General features: G+C 38.7%; 1 protein-coding gene across 1 annotated transcript; it reads left to right on the top strand.

The window, feature by feature from the left end:
* The first annotated feature begins 175 nt into the window (after nt 1-175).
* wnt7ba (wingless-type MMTV integration site family, member 7Ba) lies at nt 176-17859 on the top strand. The gene is made up of 4 exons (XM_055190378.2): nt 176-10697; nt 11966-12192; nt 14216-14487; nt 16940-17859. Exons 1-4 carry the CDS (start codon nt 10615-10617, stop codon nt 17417-17419), a joined length of 1062 nt encoding a protein of 353 aa, XP_055046353.2. The 5' UTR covers nt 176-10614; the 3' UTR covers nt 17420-17859.
* The last annotated feature ends 1214 nt before the right edge of the window (nt 17860-19073 follow it).

Here is a 19073-nt window from a genome sequence, read left to right as displayed (position 1 = left end):
GATGAGGTGGTTTTAAAAACAACCTTGATGCTTTAAATAAATATTTTTTTGAAAGAGATACGTGGTGTTTTAAGTAATATTTCGCAATATAATATTAGCTATAAAATAAAGATGAAACAAACAGGCTAGCCTACCTGTTGCCTCGCCGGGAGTTACAGCAATGTACAGTAAGTATATTAAATATAAAGTGTGCATGCAAATGTTGTGCATATTAAATGCTCCACAAAAATATAAGATTTTTAAGGTCATTTTTGCTATATATTTTTTGCATCGGTGAAGTTTCAATATAGATTGCAAAGATATTCTTTGTTGTAAATTCTAGTGAGATGTGTGTATGAACAAGGAGTCCCCGAAGTATGGACAATACTGAGATCTTATGTCAGTATTATTAAGCTAGTTTGGGATTACATAAAAAATGTAATTATAACTTAGACATCTTAAATACATAAGAACTGTTGCAGCATCTCTAAGATACTTGGATATATAATTTTTGTATACATTTCCTAAGACCTGGATGTCCACATACGTGCACATCACATTTTTTTGTTGTTTGCACCATAATACTTAATTCTGTGTAACTTGTTGTACACAAACATGGACAATTACACTGCTTCATGTTTAAAGAAAAAGATTTGGTTATTATATTTATTGGTTCTTCCTAACCCCAAATAGCTGGAAAAAAAAAAACAAGACAAACCAAAGCTCGGGTGTTAGGAGGTTAAAGTAGCTTAACTATATATCATTTTGCATCGATTTTAAGTCTTAAAACTGCTGTTATTTTAAAGGGCATTTTTATTTGTACTCGGTTAACAATATTTGATTTTCAGCCTATAAATTGCTCCATTAATGTTGGGAATGTTTGCAGTGACAGAACTGTAGTGAGTTAGTGTTAATATGTACATAGGGAAATACCTTTAACTAAGATTACTGTTAACTCTATGTTTTAAGAATGACTGTTTAAATACTGGTAAATATTTTATTTTATCCTAAGTATGCACTCGCAGTCTCATTAGTGGGAATTGTTTCAGTTGTTTACAGACAAATACAAAGTCCCAAAGATGAGTTTAAAAGCAATGCTTACAAAGAGAGAAAAAAATATTTTACACAACCCCTGCAGACCGATTAAAAGTTTAGTTTTTTTAGCAGGCAATAATTTTCTGGTAAAAAGTACATAAAACAAAATAAGATATATAACAGTATCTAAAAAAAAAATGTAAGTGGGGAAAAATCTGTTTTACCACATTTAACCACACCCTCATAAAACTTTTATAGGAATGTTATTTAATGTAATGTAATTTGTAATGCAATAATTAAATAACATCAGTGTAGAACAATTAATATCTTCTTAACATCAAGAGAAAATATATAGGATTGGCTATACCTGCTAAAATGTATTTTAGTACAAGCAAAAGTCAGATTTAGCAGATTATACTTAAAATATTAAATCATTGCTTCAGCACTTAGGGAATGTTGGTGGGTGACATTTTGAAAAGGAAAACCTGCCTGGTAAAACCCATAGGTTCATCCATACAGACACAGCTAATCAGATTAAAGGGCCGAATTGGGTCCTATGTGTGAACGCGCGTGTGTTTAGGTCCTACACAAAGCGGCCTCATGGGAATTACCGGGAGTTGGTGGCAAGCAGATTATTACGGAAAGGTTATTGAGTTCACATGGCATCACATGTTTGCATGATGCTTAATGTGAACCATTTTATCCCTAGCATTACGGATAAACAAACACATACATACATTAAAAAATAAAAACTAGGGCAAACATTTATGCCTGCAGGGGCTACATAGAGAAGCAAGTGAAGGGAAGATGTAATTATATGACATTTAATACAGCATTTATGGCCTTGTACCACATGCTTCGAAATTACATTTGGCCAGAGCAGATTTAGGTCAAATGGTCTCATGATTTCGCTCGCAGTCACAACAGAAAAACGTCCAAATAGAGTCATCACATACAAGTTGCGTGCGATTTTCTGACGCGTGTCAATCAACCCAAAACGCGTCGAGAGGCCCACTGAAGTAGAGACGTCACCCCTGCAGTGCATCGGCTGCACCCTTTGTCTTTCAGCTAATCACAAATTCAGACTCGTCGTCGCTTGCATACTAAACAACCTCAAATGCCTCAGTCATACACAAGTCAGCAAAGAAGAAGCCTGCTGCTAATTATTTTTTCCGTCCCCGACTGAAATGTGGCACTATTCAATAGAACTAAAGGGCGTAATGATCTTCAGCGGTGTTTAATGCCGAACTTTCTCCACGCCTCGCACCGCCAGAGCGAGCGTATGTGAGCGTACAGAGCATTGAGCCCTGGGCTGTGCTAATTTGCAATCAGACACTCTCTTTGAGTTCTCTCTCTATGCCCCCAGACAGTGTAAATGGCAGCTGAGACAAAGCTCCCATTCTCTCTGCGCAGGCCCTCGTAGTTTCATTTCAGGCCAGTGCTCTCAGACAGAGGGCATTCTGGGAAAGCCAAGAGATGGCAGTGGCAAAGGGGGCGGGATTTCGGGAGAGAAAGACACCCTGCAACAGCCCCCTCCTTCTGCGACCGGCGTCCATGGGCACGCTGCAGTACCACACCCACAAGTCTTGCACTCTGATGGTGTCTCACCATTATGAGAACAAACAACATTTGATCGAACTATTGCGTTTCTACTAAGAAATATAGTCATGATGTCTACAATGACGATATAAAATTTAACACGTGTATAGGGAGGCTGATGTTTCTCCTCTCTCTTTCTGTTTGTAACATTACTAATATCTTTATCTATATATTTTTTATCTTACCTACTGAGTATTAAAACGTTGCCAAGTCATTGGTTTTGGAATAAAGCACTCGCACATGGCTGGGATTTAGTGATTCAGGTCTATTATACGAGATATCATTACGCTTTCAAAAGTCAAGACAATGCCGGTCACATTCTTACGGCCCAAGGCTACTAGTGAATGATTACTCAAAAACATGCCATGTCCTCAGACGGGGTTACAATCTCAAGGTAACTACCGTATGATAAAACCCAGAGCGCAGCTGAAGGTACAATACACCTATTACTTTATCACAAAGCCAGATAACATCCATGACACATTCTGAATGGCGATGCCCATTTCTTCATAGTAAATCAAGTGCCCGGAGCAAAAAAATCTGAGTATTGGCTCTGTATGGCCTCTTTGTTTGAGGTGAGGTGAAAAACGGTGAGCCCGGCTTACCCGGACAGCTGTGTGTATCACTTTACATTAAAAGGTGATTTCTCCTGGTTCTGGTGCTTTGATATGTTGTCTGTTAGGCTCTTAAAATTCCTAAATCTCTCTTTGACTTGACAAGCGCTAAAAAGATGTCTTTTTTCCAATCGTTTATTTCATGTGATTACATTGGTTGGTGTGCTGTGCAGAATGAGTTCATATTTGCATCAGCTTGGTTTGGTTCCCAGAAACAGATTAACCTTAGTCGTGCACTAAAGTGCATTATCAACAGTGATTCTCCGTGGAAAATCCATTTTATTCCGAGATTAAACCTAATCTGTGGCCAAGAAATTAAACGTTTAGGACATTTTATATATATATATATATTTTATACTCAAAAAAACTCAAAATCTATATGCTACAAAAGTGAAAACATGGACATGGTTAAAATATTCACATTAAGGGTGTTTTCACATATAGTTCATTTTAAAAGAACCAAACCCAGTTCACTTAAAGTGAACCAGAAAAGGAACTAGCTGAATGTGACCTCAGTCCTTTTGGTGTTCACAATAAAATGGACTCAAAAGAGGACCCAGTTCTTTTTTGGTCCTCTTCAGAACTGAATTGATCTCAGACCTTTTCTTGTTCACATTACAACTTATAAGAACTCAGATCCCAGCTTTCTGTGCAGCAGTTGATTTGATACAATGTCCAAATGACACGCAAAGCGGACCGGGACCTCATTGATTTCACGTATCAAAAAGAAATCGAACCACAAAAGAACCCAAAAGCGAACCGTACTCAGACCACCTCCTGACATGGTCTGAGTTCGGTTCACTTCTGGGTCCTTTTAGGGGGGTCTGAGATCACTTGGTTTGTTCACATATACACCCTGAACTGATCTGAGAGCGTTTGGAGGGCTCAAACAAACTAGGTGTGAAAACACTAAGATGCAGACTACATCAAGTTCTCACAGTAAGCCCGGCAGTATGACTTTGGTTTCAGTCTTATTATAATACAGTTCTTGGAATGACACTTCTAAGTTCAATGAATCGTTTAAACCGGATCACAAAGCATAATCTGAGTGATTCATTTACAAATCATTTGAAATCACTGACTCGATTCAAACAGCAGTTAATAACACTCCAGAGCAAAAAATACTAAAATATGTCTGTTCTTCACAAAAAGCTACAGCTTGGATATAAGTCATATAGGGGCGGTTTCCCAGACAGGGATTAGACTAATCCTAGACTAAAATAAATGTAAGAGGTGTCCAAACTGAAAACCACTTGCACTGACATACCTTAAAATACATTAGTGCACTTTGTTTTGTTTCAAAATGCACACAAGTAATGTTTTTGGTAAGGTATGCTTGTTAAAACTAGCTATATTTCATAATTAAACTAAAGCCTATTCCTGGCTTAATCTAATCCCTGTCCGGGAAACCACCCCATAGACTCATTTAATGATACTTTTGTGTTTTTGCCATTTTTATTGGATGCCAATAATGAAAATTCTGTCATAATTTACTGAAGTTGCTCCAAACATGTAATTAATTTTATTTAAAAAATGTCTATTAACCAAACAGATCTGGGGCTCCATTCACTTCCATAGTATTATTTTTTTCATACTATGAAAGTCAATGGTGCCCCAGACCTGCTTGGTTACAAAAAATTTTCAAAATAACTTTGTTCTGTATACATTTTTGTTCTGCTTAATACGATTAGAGACATTTTGAAGAACGTTTGTAGCCAAGGGGCACCATTGACTTCCATAGTATGAAAAAAATAATACTATGGAAGTGAATGGAGCCCCAGATCTGTTTGGTTATTAAATTTTTCAAAATGACTTTTGGAACAACTTGAGGATGAGTGAATGATGACCGAATTTTAATTTCTGGCCCAACTCATACAAATTGCCTTCCTACGTCATATTCACTTGAAATATCAAATGGGGTGAACTGAATGCGTGTCTCTGTGTGAAGTTAAAATCGTAAAGGTTCTCATATTGTAGTAATTGGCACAATCTCGCTCACATACACGCACAAGAAAAGACAAGGGAATACATGGTGTGACAAGGAGTACTTTGGCCTTGGTGTGACCCTGCTGGGAGAGTCTAGTGCTGGCAGTGCTGAAGTGCAGTTACTGTGTGTGCTGGCCTGTCTCTTTCTGGCTCCACATGATGACAAACAGCTATTGTCACGCCATACCACAAGAACAATTGACTTGTTATGCCTCTCGGAAAGAGGCAGAAGACAGAGGCAAAAGTTTAACATTACAACCACAATTAAATCAAAAACCTTCAGTGGTCTGTTATTGAGAGATAGCGGTGTGCAACGTGGATGGTCGGTGACAACAGGGTATAGAAAGGTAGATGCCCTCTTTGAAAGAGTAATCCTATGGACAAACATGCATGTTCTTAATAAAAATACTATGGGGCGGTTTCCCAGACAGGGCTTTCCTAGTCCCAGATTAAAATGCATGTTTGAGCTGCCTTAATTTAAAAACACCTTGCACTGACATATCTTAACATATATCAGTGCCATTTTTTGTCTTAAGATGCACAACAGTGTTTTTTTTATATCCCAATAAAAGGCCTAGTCCTGGATTACTGTACACTATGTCTGGGAAACCGCCGCTTTAAGTTTAAAGTATCCAAAAACAAATATTGGCCAGATCATTTTTTCCAGTTTACTATAGCCACTTTTTGTGGCAAACAGCAACACTTTTTACGGGCTTACTCTTACAATTATTTAACACAATTTATGTACAGTACTGTGCAAGTCTTAGGCCACCACCACCAGACATTGAAAGTGCTTGAATCTATTTTATGCAAGAAGTTTTCTGGAAAAAATCCATATTATTCCCTGTGTAGTGTAGGATAATATCATAAAAATTCTAGACTTATTAAGCACACGTGCTAAACGCTTATATCTTCTGTATGCAAATGTTGATTCATACCAAAATGCTTTTTTGCACAGTTGTGTTTGACACATGAAAATGTCTCGGGTTACGTTTGTAACTGTTCTTCCCCGAGAAAGGAACAAGGCGCTGCGTCTCCCTTGCCATACTTCCTGCATCCCTGTAACGCCGTCTTTGGCAATATTTCAGATAGCGAAATACTTCCTGGCTCCCACGTCACCCTGTCTTTGTCGTTAAGCCTCACCATTGGTTGAATTTGATATACACATTCAGACCCACTTACCCCTGGAGGCGTCCCCAAAGTGTCGACGCAGTGACGCAGCGCGAGTTCCCTTGAAAGGGAACGGTAACAATGTATCTTTAAAGATAACACAATGCAACCTTGCTCTCACTTAAATGTGTTCCCACATTTAGTCCTTGAATTTGAAGTTAACTAAGGTGTGGGAACCCTGTATATAGGTTAAGGAGATTCTGCAGATGCTGCTAGTGCTCAAGTGGAAGGGGAGTTTACCCTAAATACTTGACACTTCAGCTTATACTTTTATACTGTTTTTAATACTACATACAAGTTTCCTGTATTTTCTGGTTGTGTTCTAATAAAGAGACTGAGATATAATTATATATGATCACTATAACATTGCAAAAACAAGTAATCTTATTATGGCATGGTGGTCTAAGACTTTTGCACAGTACTGTATATGCTTAATGTTTCTTACTTTCACACTTTGTTTGAGATAAAATATATTTTTAACCACCTAAAATCCAAAGGGGTCATTTATTAAACGGCACCGATACTGTACAACGAAAGTTTCAATTTACACGACAGACCAGAGAAGCTAATAAGGGCTCAGAGGCCTGTCAAGAGTCAAGAGCCCCGTTGCACCCCACCCTCCATCTTCCCTCTCTCTCATTGCTGGAATGAGTGCACTTTCCGATTGCTCCTCCCCATGCACTCACACAAACACACACACACACACACACACTAAATGACATCACCACACATCTGTTGTCCCAACAGGCATTCATCACATGGGCAACAAAACGACAAGCCTCTCTTTTCTACCCATCTCTCAACCTTTTTATCTCGCGTTCAACTCTCCATCTTTCTCTCTCGACCTGTGTCTGCACATGCTGTAGTCTAAACTCCTGTCAGTTTCTGATTCATCCTAGATATACAGTCACATGCATTGGAAAAATAGTAAATAGCTACCATTGGTAGAAACCATTGCATACAGACCCCCTTAGCTGGGTTACGGCTAATACAGTGAGGCGGATGCTGTTGTTATAAAGTATACGTTTGTCTTTTCGAGAATACAATAATTCAAGGTTTGCATTCTTTTGTAGTTATTAACAAAAAATTGCAATAACTTCATACTTCCGTTACACTTTGAGTCTTATCGAATGTCCCCATAATCCTGTAAGTGCAACGTTTGTACATGTTTTGCAAAACCTAAATAAAAAATCCCTATATGCATCATATTACAAGACACTGTCACATTTATGGACAGTAAATGGGTTTTAACAGCCCATTCAATATGATTTTTGGTATAAGGAATGCTTTGGGTCTGACCCTAACAGTCCTGATTCAGCTTTAATCGACAGTGGATAAGTTTATACTTGAGAGGGCGGGAAACAAGATGGCGGGTGCAGTGAGGTACAGATCCCATTTGGGGCAGCAGCACAGTTCTTAATCTTCTGCAGGATAGGCTGTCAAGTAGAGCCCCCTTGTGGAGGCTTAAACCAACTGCTCTGACAGGCGTAAAGTGAGCTGGGAAGGTTACGCATATGCTAAACCAGACATGGGGAGGTTATTTTGATGGAGGGACAGATAGGGTGGATATCCTTACACCAGTGAGGGGTGAAAGCCTGGTCAGAACATTGGGGGATAACTTTTGTGGAGCTCTGTCTCCCTCTATTGGAAAGACTGAATATTGCACTTTTTAAAAGCAACCTTGCGAAAACGTAAGATTTTATTCATTTTTCACTTTTCATTTATTTCTACAAGCATGTTGCAGCAATGTTATTAATAAATGTGCAACTCATTATGTTTCTGCACATCAATTTCAAAGATGTGCACAGTCTATAATATAATATAGCATTTGGACAGTTTTAGGATTATTAGCATGTGGTAGAATGTCATGTGGGTCTTTTTAAATATTAAATTACACTGTCACTGCTTGCATGTCTCCAGCTGTTTCTGTGTCTGTTTGTGGGTAGCTGTACCAGCATCTGTTTTATGTTTCGAGTGGGAGGGAGAGAAAAAGAATCAATTCTGGAAGAACTTATAGGAAATATGTGATTTACACAGACATTTATAAGCAATACTATAATGCAAGTATGCAGTTTAATTTCTTCGTATTTGATCGCATCTATTTGCAAAATATATAGACAGTAATTGAGAGGACATGTTCTTAAAAAAATCCCCAGAGCTGGTGAAAGAAAATTGCATCCATATGTACAGAACATCATAATCGTGAACAAATCAAACTATGATTTACCAGCTTGTTGATCGTGCAGGCAGTTGGACTCGTACTGTAGATGTCACAGGGTGCATATTCAGAAACTAACTGCAGATGAAGAACTAAAGCCAATAGAATTGATGGAGGGGTGGGGGGTTATTCACAACCACTTTCCATTCAGTGTAGCACAGAACAAGAGTACTAAACAAGCTGGCTTATCTGCAAATGGGTCATAGACAAAATGCAATGAGACAAGATATTCCCTCCAGACTTTTAGGAAAATTTTTCTATTTTTCCCCTCTGCGATGTAAAAGAATCCATTTTGTGTACCTTCCAAAGAATAAGAGGCGAGCACAGCTAAAAAAAAATGCAGTTTTGGCTGGAAAGCTCTGTGGTCAGAAACACTAACAAAGCCATTTGATGGGATTTTCCCCTTTTTGCATTTCTCTCCATCTTTCAGCCTGACCGAATATCATCTATTATTATATATTAGTAGTTTTATAATAGCATTAAGTCAGATTATTTACAGCCTCAAGTAACACTTTATTTTAGAGTCTTACATGCATAGTAATTATAATAATAAATCATGCATAATTGGCCCCAAAACAAACCCTAACATTATAGTAAGTACAATACATGCAATTAATATTACCTGGTACTTACACAGTAACAATGACTCCTTAAAATAAAGTGCAACCCAGCATAAAGGAAACAAAACTTTTCTTTACAACTAAGAATCGCAAAACAATAACGGCGAGCATCCATCAGCCTTAACCACCCAACTATAATGACAGCCATCACAATGCCAGTAGACAGATACAAAGTTATCAACTAGAATTTGTTTGATTGCAATAGCCTATTTTTCCAAGTAAACCCTGTACTCCCCTGCAACTATTATATACAAACAGAATCAGAAATTGTGCACTTTGATCTCTGCACTACTGAGGGACACCGGCTCATAAACACGTTCATCCTTTGAAGCTTTATGATGTTGTACAACTACGTCTCCACCTTCTGCCCTGTCCAAGCTGCCGTGCCTTAGGGCAAACAAGCTGCTGTTTGCATAGAGCATCTTTACGAGTGACAGTAAATTTGTTTGCACGTTGGCCTGCTTAGACTGCAGGGAATTTATTCATGCATCCCAAAACAAGTGCATATGATTTAACATGTCCTCTATTTGTTTCTTTGCCTGTTTTTAACACAGGGCCGAGTGCGGGTACATCTCTAAAGTGCATAACACATGACAGCATAGCACACTTCCAACTTTTGCCACTAGAGGGAGCTGTAATTCAGTAAAGCGTATAGATGCGCATCTAAAGTTTTATTTATGGATGTAAATAAATAGACAACTTTTATTTGTAAGATCTTACTTGAAAAACCGTGCACTGTGAAAATGATAAATGATTAAATGGCACGAGATGCATTGCAATGTGCTTTTAGTTGCATACGTGATGCTTCTGTATTTTCCAGAGGATTTTTTAGTTTAGTTTGCAAATTGTATTGGTGACCCATGCCTGCCTTTAAAAGTGATGATAGAAGTTGCATGCATCATTTACACAGAGGAATTATGGTTTGCCCACATGCAACACTTTATAGATTCTTGGCATTTACTTCATTTACAATCTATTAAAAAACGTTTTTGCGCACCTGACCCAGACTAGGCTACTTAATAAATGTTGCTATTATTGCGCGTTTATAAAACGTTACAAAAAGTTAAACAAATCACGTCCGTTTCTCACCAACCTCGATACATAACGCACAAAAGGCGGAGATGTCACTCAAGCGTGCCCGTAAAGGTGGGCGGACTGGAGTGTCCCCCCTCTGCCAATGGCAAAGCGCAGACACAAGACCCAAAATCCCTAAAATCACCCATCAGTTTGTGAATCAGCCCGTATCGCGCATGCAGGAGATGACGGATCGTGTCCCCGCGCCCGCAGCTCACGCACGGTCCGCGGCGCGCCGAGCAGCAGCGTGAACGCCACGAGGAGACTTCAGCGCGCGCTGGGAATTTACTCGCTCATTCGCTTTCTCTTCAATGTCACCATGCGCAGCATCTCATCCTGCGGTGCACTGCTTTCCATCTACTACCCCCAGATCTTCCTCATCCTCACCAGCGGCAGCTACCTGTAGGTTTGAAACTTTCCTTATTTATTCCTGAGCTTTGAGATGGGGCGCATGGGTACATCGGCTGCTGTGGTCAATTTAAGCAAGTTTTTACTATAGTAATTTGGACAGGCATGTATTTAAGAGTCATTTTCAAATGTTTAAAAAAGTATTATTTTTTTAATGCACCTGTGAAGACTGAGCATTGTAGAGAGAGAGAGAGAGACCTTTTACAGGTAACACATGCTGATAAAATGTATAGACTGAATGCATTACACAAAGAGTCACGTGTATAAAAGGTTTTTAACTCATATTCATACACTATAAAAATGCTGGATGGGTCATATATGGGCATGGCCTATATCAACAGATAATTTAACACATGTTAGTCCATGTTTTACCCAACCATGCACTGAAACAAGCATTTTTCAGATGCACCGAAAATTAAAAAAAAAAAATGTATGCAGGCTATAATAAATGATTGCATATGCAGATTTACATTTAGGCATGTAGCATAGTATCCAGGTTAAAAGTGAGGACGAATTGTGTTTTAAGTGGGTGCAAAGAAGTAAAATTTGTATTTATATTGAGAAAAAGCATTAAGTGGGAATCATAAACATGCTTTAGTCATGCTTTGAGGAACAGTTTTGACAGATGTACACATTTGTCTGATTTAATTCCTTTTTTTCCAATTTGGTTAAGTCTTTAAAGTATAAACACGTGTTATGGATTTTAATATACGGCTCAAACATGACTTTTAGCTGCATGCTGTACCCTAAAATGGGACTTCGTTTGTCATCAGTGGTACTAGCACCTCCCATTATGGCAGGATTACATTAATATGCAGCAGATTGGTTTCTGGAATTAAAATGACCTATAGTATAATGAAAAATTGACAGCTTTTGTAAGATTAATTCGTATTTTATGTGTGGTTTCATTTTAAATAGGGCCAAATATCCTCTGATCACATTGTATAGTGTATTTATCTGTAGTATAGCACACGTTTGGTTGGCTAATCTGTTTAGACGTTGCAGAGGACCCACATCTCTTTTAAATCAAGTTCAGGTCTATGCTTGCACGTAGAAGCTTTATAAGATGTTTGTTGTTCTGTTTGAGATACTTACATTTTCTTTTTAGCATGGGCGAAGTCTGGCAATTTCCATACAAAACATTTACAGGCACTACATAGGTCTGAGCTCTTAGATTTAAAAACTGCAAATGTTTTGTGCAACTTCCTGTATACCTGATCTACATCTGCTCCTGATGTCAGTGTGTCTGGTCTCCTCCAAAGGGCTCTGTCTTCAGTGGTGGCTTTGGGTGCGAACATCATCTGCAACAAGATTCCCGGACTGGCTCCCCGACAGCGTGCCATCTGTCAGAGCCGCCCAGATGCCATCATCATCATCGGGGAGGGCGCTCAGTTGGGCATCAACGAGTGCCAGTATCAGTTTCGTTACGGGCGATGGAACTGCTTTGCCCTTGGCGAGAGGACGGTCTTTGGGCAAGAGCTGAGAGTAGGTCAGTAGGTGCAGCCCGACGAGCTGTGCTTTGGTGTTTTGGATGTGAGTGTTGAACAGAGTTGAGTTTGGGTGGGAACGGATTAGTCCTGTAAAATAAGAAACGGTAAAGGTTAACAGCACACGCAGTTGCATTGAGTAACCAAGCCCTGTCTTTGAGTTCTTTTACATTTAGTGATCTTGTATAAACCTCAAATGAGGGAACATGCAGTAATATGGCTTTAATATATAGTATTCCATATAAATTGCCCTTTCAGTCAAAAATATTTTGTTTCGGGCTGTGTTTAATCCAATAGTCCTGGTAACAATCACTCTTTTGGGGATGTTGAATCAACACAACATGCTCCTATTTCTTAGGAAAGCTAAAGAAGGTGCATTTTTTTAGATTATAGTGTGCGTGAACCGCTCTTGTGTTCTCTTGGGATGTGAATGGGGTCTTAACGCTGGTCTGAACATCATTATGATTAGACAACTATAACTGGTAATCGTAGCAAGACATTATGAGTTTGCACCCTCTCATATGCGGACATCCAATGAGTTACTGTATACCTAAAGAGAACGGTATTCCTAACCGCTTTGCAACAAATGGAAAAATAAATCTCAAGGTTTTCTGGATTTCTCAGATTCCGTGAACATGCTTGGATGGTCATTTCAGGATAAAATGTTATTTTATAGCCATTTTGGACTTTACTAAAAGGCACCGAGTATGCCCACAAAATCCATGGGGATAAATGGTAGGAAAAGCTCATCAATAAATCCAGACATGCATTACGTGTCCAATAGTATAAAGACTAGATCTTAGCTGGATAAGGGAAAATTTCCAAGCTTAGTATAACCAGATAATCAGTGATTCGACCACAATGTTTGCTTTGAGGACAGACCGCAGTTGTTTTTTCAAAATTTTGCGCCTTAATGCTTTGCCAGTGTGGATCGTCAGCATATAGTATCTTGACAGAAGATAATAGCTTATTTAAGAACAGCAATTTGATATTTCCTGTTCATAGAGTTAATGCAAGTCAGTATATACAAAAATGCTGTTGCAATATTGTAAAATATGAACACCTGATTGGTCATGTAAAAAGAAAGGTTTGACATGCAACCAAAAGGTTTAAGGACTTAAAACAAAAAAAGTTACTTGGTATTTTATAATGCATGAACTGTTTTGTCTCCATAAAAATAGACAACAGTAAAGAGTATACAGAGATCTTTGTGGCAGTCCGTCCATTCATACTAACCTCAGTGGTCTTTCTATAAAGGTCCACCAGCAGGGGTCAGTTTAGTCTCCTTATATTATTCTTGAGATCAAGACTCCTTCCTCCTGGAGTTTTACCTTTATACAGTTTAGCTCCATCACTATTCAAAAAATCCTGTAAGAAATCCTAATCAAGTTCTTGGGGTTAAATAGAAAATTACAGTTAAAGTAACATTTTAAAGTCCCACTGTTGGGACAATCAGGTTTTTATTGTTGTTTATATGTCTATGTGCCATATTAACATGTTTATAAGATGTGCAAATTCATTATTCAACACAATTGCAGAGTGTTTTCTCAATAAAATTGGAGACCGCCTCATTCCCGCCATTTAAAGGGGACATCATAAAATCTCACATTCCATATTTAAAGGAACACGCCCACATTTTGGGAATTTAGCTTATTCACCGTTTCTCCCAGAGTTAGATAAGTCCATATACATACCTTTCTCATCTCCGTGCGTGCTGTTACTGTCTGACGCAGCCCCGCTAGCTTAGCTTAGCACAAAGACTGGAAGGGAATGGCTCCAGCTAGCATACTGCTCCCAATAAGTGACAAAATAACATTTTCCTATTTATATGTTGTGATTTGTATAGTCACACCTTGTACTAATAACAAGGTCATATGAGAAAGCCATCTTTTAACAGTATACATTATATATATATATATATATATATATATATATGGTCTGAATAGAGTTTTGGCAGGGTCTAATTTGCATATTCATAGATCCACTTCAAGTCATTGACAACACAATCACGTCTTTTCTCCCTAGGCAGCAAGGAGGCTGCGTTTACCTACGCCATCACCGCTGCTGGTGTCGCCCATGCCGTGACAGCAGCCTGCAGTCAGGGCAACATGAGCCACTGTGGCTGCGACAGAGAAAAGCAGGGCTATCATGACCAGGAAGAGGGCTGGAAATGGGGCGGCTGTTCAGCGGACGTCAAATACGGAGTGGAGTTCTCCAGGCGCTTTGTGGACGCCCGAGAGATTAAAAAAAATGCTAGAAGATTGATGAACCTGCACAACAATGAGGCTGGCAGAAAGGTATAGATTTAAATATCTAAAATGATTTCTAATAATTGGCACAGAGGTGCTGCAAGTGAAACCCCCACACTCCCTATTTCCAAATCTTTTAATCCATTCATTCATTCATTAAGCATTAACTTTAAATACAGTATGTCATAGCTCATCTCCATCTCACGATATAATCAAACTTACTGTATTCATGTTTTCCAGTTAAATGTAGAGTTATGCTGAAGTTTACAGCCCTACATGTAAATGAAATGATCGTCACTATGTGATTTAGTTCACCCTGGCCATGAACTGTTTTAATACTAAGAGACTGAAGACTTTATATAAAAAGAATAACTCTGGCATATTACCACTTACAATTTGAATCTCAAATCCTTCTCATTAAAGGGTAATATTAACACTGAACTAAATGGGTAAAAGTCAACTATCAAGTACATCTGTCTGTTGAATGTATCAGTAACACATCAAACAGCCAAATAGAAAACTGCTTTTAACTCGAGTGTAACCATATACACAAATGGGTACTTGAGAGTTAAGGACATTTCTCTCGGTCTTTGATGTGGCCCTTCGGAAGGTAGAGAAAATTACAGGGTACGATTTGGCTACAACATATTTTTCCTCTCGGTTTTGACAGATATCTGGCATTACGTATTGCGACAGCTCTCAGGATGCATTGAATAATGGGTTTTGGTTCAAATAGCTGAAAAGAGTCAGGCTAAAATGTCAAGTATTTCCCTTGCACATCAGCTGCATGAATTCACAACCACAAAATTCGAGGCCACTGATGAAGACATCTCTTACAGAGTAGCTCTCTGGGGTACTGACCAAAAATACAAAGCGGATAGAGCATATTAAATACAGAAATAACAGCCAAAATAAATTGTTACATGTAAAGTCAAATTTTTGTGTTTTGATGTTTTAGTAAAATAAAATGCAAGGGCTGATCATAGATTTAAGATCATTTAAATGTGCAAATCAGGGTCGGCAGCCACACTGGGCAATGAAATTCCATTACTTTCCATAAAAAAAGAGATTTAAGAGTTAGCACAGAGAACATATAGTAAAATTTCTATCATTTATATAGATATTTCAATCACCTTGTACCTAGATGTCACTGGGGCAATACCCTTTCAAAAAAAAGAGTTCATAATAGTACCTCAAAATTTCTATATTGGCCCCAAAAAGCTCATATTAGTACCTCAGAGGTACATATTGGTACCAAAGAGTGCATATTGGTACCTCAAATGTCTATATTGGTACCAAAGAGCGCATATTAGTACATCAAATGTCTATATTGGTACCAAAGAGGTATTGGTACCAAAGAGCGCATATTAGTACATCAAATGTATATATTGGTACCAAAGAGCACAAATTAGCACCTCAAATATACATATTAGTACCTCAAATGTCTATATTCGTACCAAAGAGTGCATATTAGTACCTAAAATGTATATATTGGGTACCAAAGAGGTACATATTGGTATCAAAGAGCGCATATTAGTACCTCAAATGTCTATATTGGTACCAAAAATGTATGTATTGGTACTAAAGAGCGCATATTAGTACCTCAAATGTATTAGTACCAAACAGGTACATATTGGTTCCAAAGAGTGCAAATTAGCACCTCAAATGTATATATTAGTACAAAATAGCGCATATTAGTACCTCAAATATAAATATTGGGTATCAAAGAGGTACAAATTGGTACCAAAGAGCACATATTACTACCTCAAATGTATATTGGTACCAAAGAGCGCATATAAGTACCTCAAATGTCTATATTGGTACCAAAGAGCGCATATTAGTATCTCAAATGTCTATATTGGTAGCAAAGAGCGCATATTAGTAACTCAAATGTCTATATTGGTACCAAAGAGGGCATATTAGTAACTCAAATGTATATATTGGTACCAAAGTGGGCATATTAGTAACTCAAATGTATATATTGGTACCAAAGAGCGCATATTAGTAACTCAAAATGTATATATTGGTACCAAAGTGCGCATATTAGTACCTCAAATGTGTATATATTGGTACCAAAGTGCGCATATTAATAACTCAAATGTATTTATTGGTACCTCACAGGTACAAATTGGTACCAGAGCGCATATTAGTAACTCAAAATGTATATATTGGTACCAAAGAGGGCATATTAGTAACTCAAAATGCATATATTGGTACCTCAGGGGTACATACTGGTACCAAATGTACACATATCTGTACCTAAATGATACATATTAGGAGTTTTTAAAAGAGTACAGTCCCAGTGACAGCTAGGGACCATTTTAAATACTAATTTCTTTGACTTTTCCATGTTAATCTCCATTTTAAAGTTCACAGATATTTCCATCTGGAAATATTTTCGAAAGTTAAGTAAGAACAGTATCTGTTTCAATTGTAACGCAAACCAACTTTGTGCCAAATGCGCTTTTTAGTAACACTAGGTTATTTCCTTTGTGTGCAGGTTCTAGAAGAAAGCATGAAGCTGGAATGTAAATGCCACGGTGTTTCCGGCTCATGCACCACAAAGACCTGCTGGACAACTCTGCCGAAATTTCGGGAGATAGGTTACGTGCTGAAGGAGCGCTACGCCTCCGCTGTGGAGGTGGAGGCCGTGCGAGCCACGCGTTTTCGACAGCCCTCTTTCCTGCGGCTAAAGCAGTCTCGCGGTTACATAAAGCCCACGGACACGGACTTGGTGTATTTGGAGCGCTCACCCAACTACTGCGAGGAGGACGCTTTGACGGGGAGCCCAGGAACTCGGGGACGCCTCTGTAACCATACGTCCCCTCACGCGGATGGCTGCAACCTGATGTGCTGCGGCCGTGGCCACGACACCCACCAGTACACGCGGGTTTGGCAATGCAACTGCAAATTCCAGTGGTGCTGCTTCGTCAAATGCAACACCTGCAGCGAAAACACAGAGGTTTTCACCTGCAAATGAGCAAGACAAGGAGTCGATGGAAATAGCAAGATGGAAGTGTTGATCTACAGGGTCGCATTTCTACACGGCTTCACTTTGCACATCGGGCAGTCTTTACGCGTGCAGAAGATGCCGGAACTTCAGAGGAAAATGCACTGACCGCAGTCTGGGTTGTATTATATGATTACATGCATATATGCGGACGCTACAAATGCAGCGCACGGACTTTATAGTTCTCAGATTCTCGAATACTTAAGGAAGGCCGCTATTGAGGGTACTGACTAAAAATTTCTGAGCCCCTATGGGAGTTCAAGAGGAAAGACGTGCTGCATAAACTCTGGAAATGCTGGAAAGCTTTGTTCAGTCACACTGTATTTGTTTGAACACTGAAAAGAACAGACTTTTCCTTCTCTTTGGAGAAAAATGCTAACAACTGTACTGTAAAAGTCCTCTGTATTGTACACAGAGGTGTGACGGTCTCTCTTTACAACGTCTAATGGCATTGCTACTGATAATGTTTTGACTTTAAACAATACGCTACAGCACAATGCATATGCAAGTGCTTCTTTTTTTATTTTACCCAAAACAGAAAATTTACAGTAAATCAAGAAAAAACTATTTTGGTCAATAAGTTTTATAGGGCCAAAATCTTGGTTAGTTTTATCTGGCCGTGCGTGGTATGCTGTGTTGTTTTGTCTTGTAGATTTGTTGTGTCTAAATGTGTGTGGGAGAGAAAGTGAAAGAACTTTTAGGTACCTCGTAGAAATCCAATGTGACCAATCCCCTTTCAAGTGCACATTGCATTCCCACGAATTCCGGAATTCCACATTACTGATCCGGCATGCACGAGATCTCCTCGTCTAGTTATATTCCACTTTACCCAACCATAGAGCAGATATCTGAATCGATTTCAGGGTCATTTGAGCTATTTTCAGTAGCAACATTTTTATATGGCTGGAAAATTTGTCAAAAGTATATTTTTTTATTTAGAAAATATGGCACTTTATGTCAAGTATATTCAAAAAGAACAGAGTAATTATTACTGATACAATTTTTCTCGTCAATCGTGTCGTCTTTCAAGCATTTAATTATAAAACCAAAATTTATGTTGCATTTTCGTCAGTTTAAAGGGATAGTTCACTCAAAAATGAAAATAATGTCACTAATGACTCACCCTCATGTCGTTCCAAACTTGTAAGACCTCCGTTCATCTTCAAAACACAGTTTAAGATGCTCCACATTTAGTCAGAGAGCTTGCCGACCCTCCATTGAAAATTTAGTAACACCGTCAATGTCCAAAAAGGTAATAAAAACATCATCAAAATAGTCCATGTGACATCAGTGGGTCAGTTAGAATGTGTTTGTGTACATTTTGGTCCAAAAATAACGACTTTATTCAGCATTGTCTTCTCCTCCGCATCTGCCGTGAAGCGCATGCGCGAGACCAAAGCCACGTGACTGCAGTGACGTGGCTGACGTGTTATTTGGTGCCCCCGTTTTTTTGGGCGCACAAGCTTCGTTTACTATCTGAGGGAGGCGCACACTGTAAGTTTGACAAAAAAAAATACATCACAAACATGTCTGAGGATAACACGTCATCCGAGTCACTGCCGTCGCGTGGCTTTGGTCTCGCGCATGCGCTTCACGGCAGATGCGGAAGAGAAGACAAAGCTGA

Source organism: Misgurnus anguillicaudatus, chromosome 1 (assembly GCF_027580225.2).
Source record: "Misgurnus anguillicaudatus chromosome 1, ASM2758022v2, whole genome shotgun sequence".
Taxonomy (NCBI): domain Eukaryota; kingdom Metazoa; phylum Chordata; class Actinopteri; order Cypriniformes; family Cobitidae; genus Misgurnus; species Misgurnus anguillicaudatus.
Note: the sequence above shows the minus strand (reverse complement) of the source record. Positions and strands in the feature narration are given on the sequence as shown.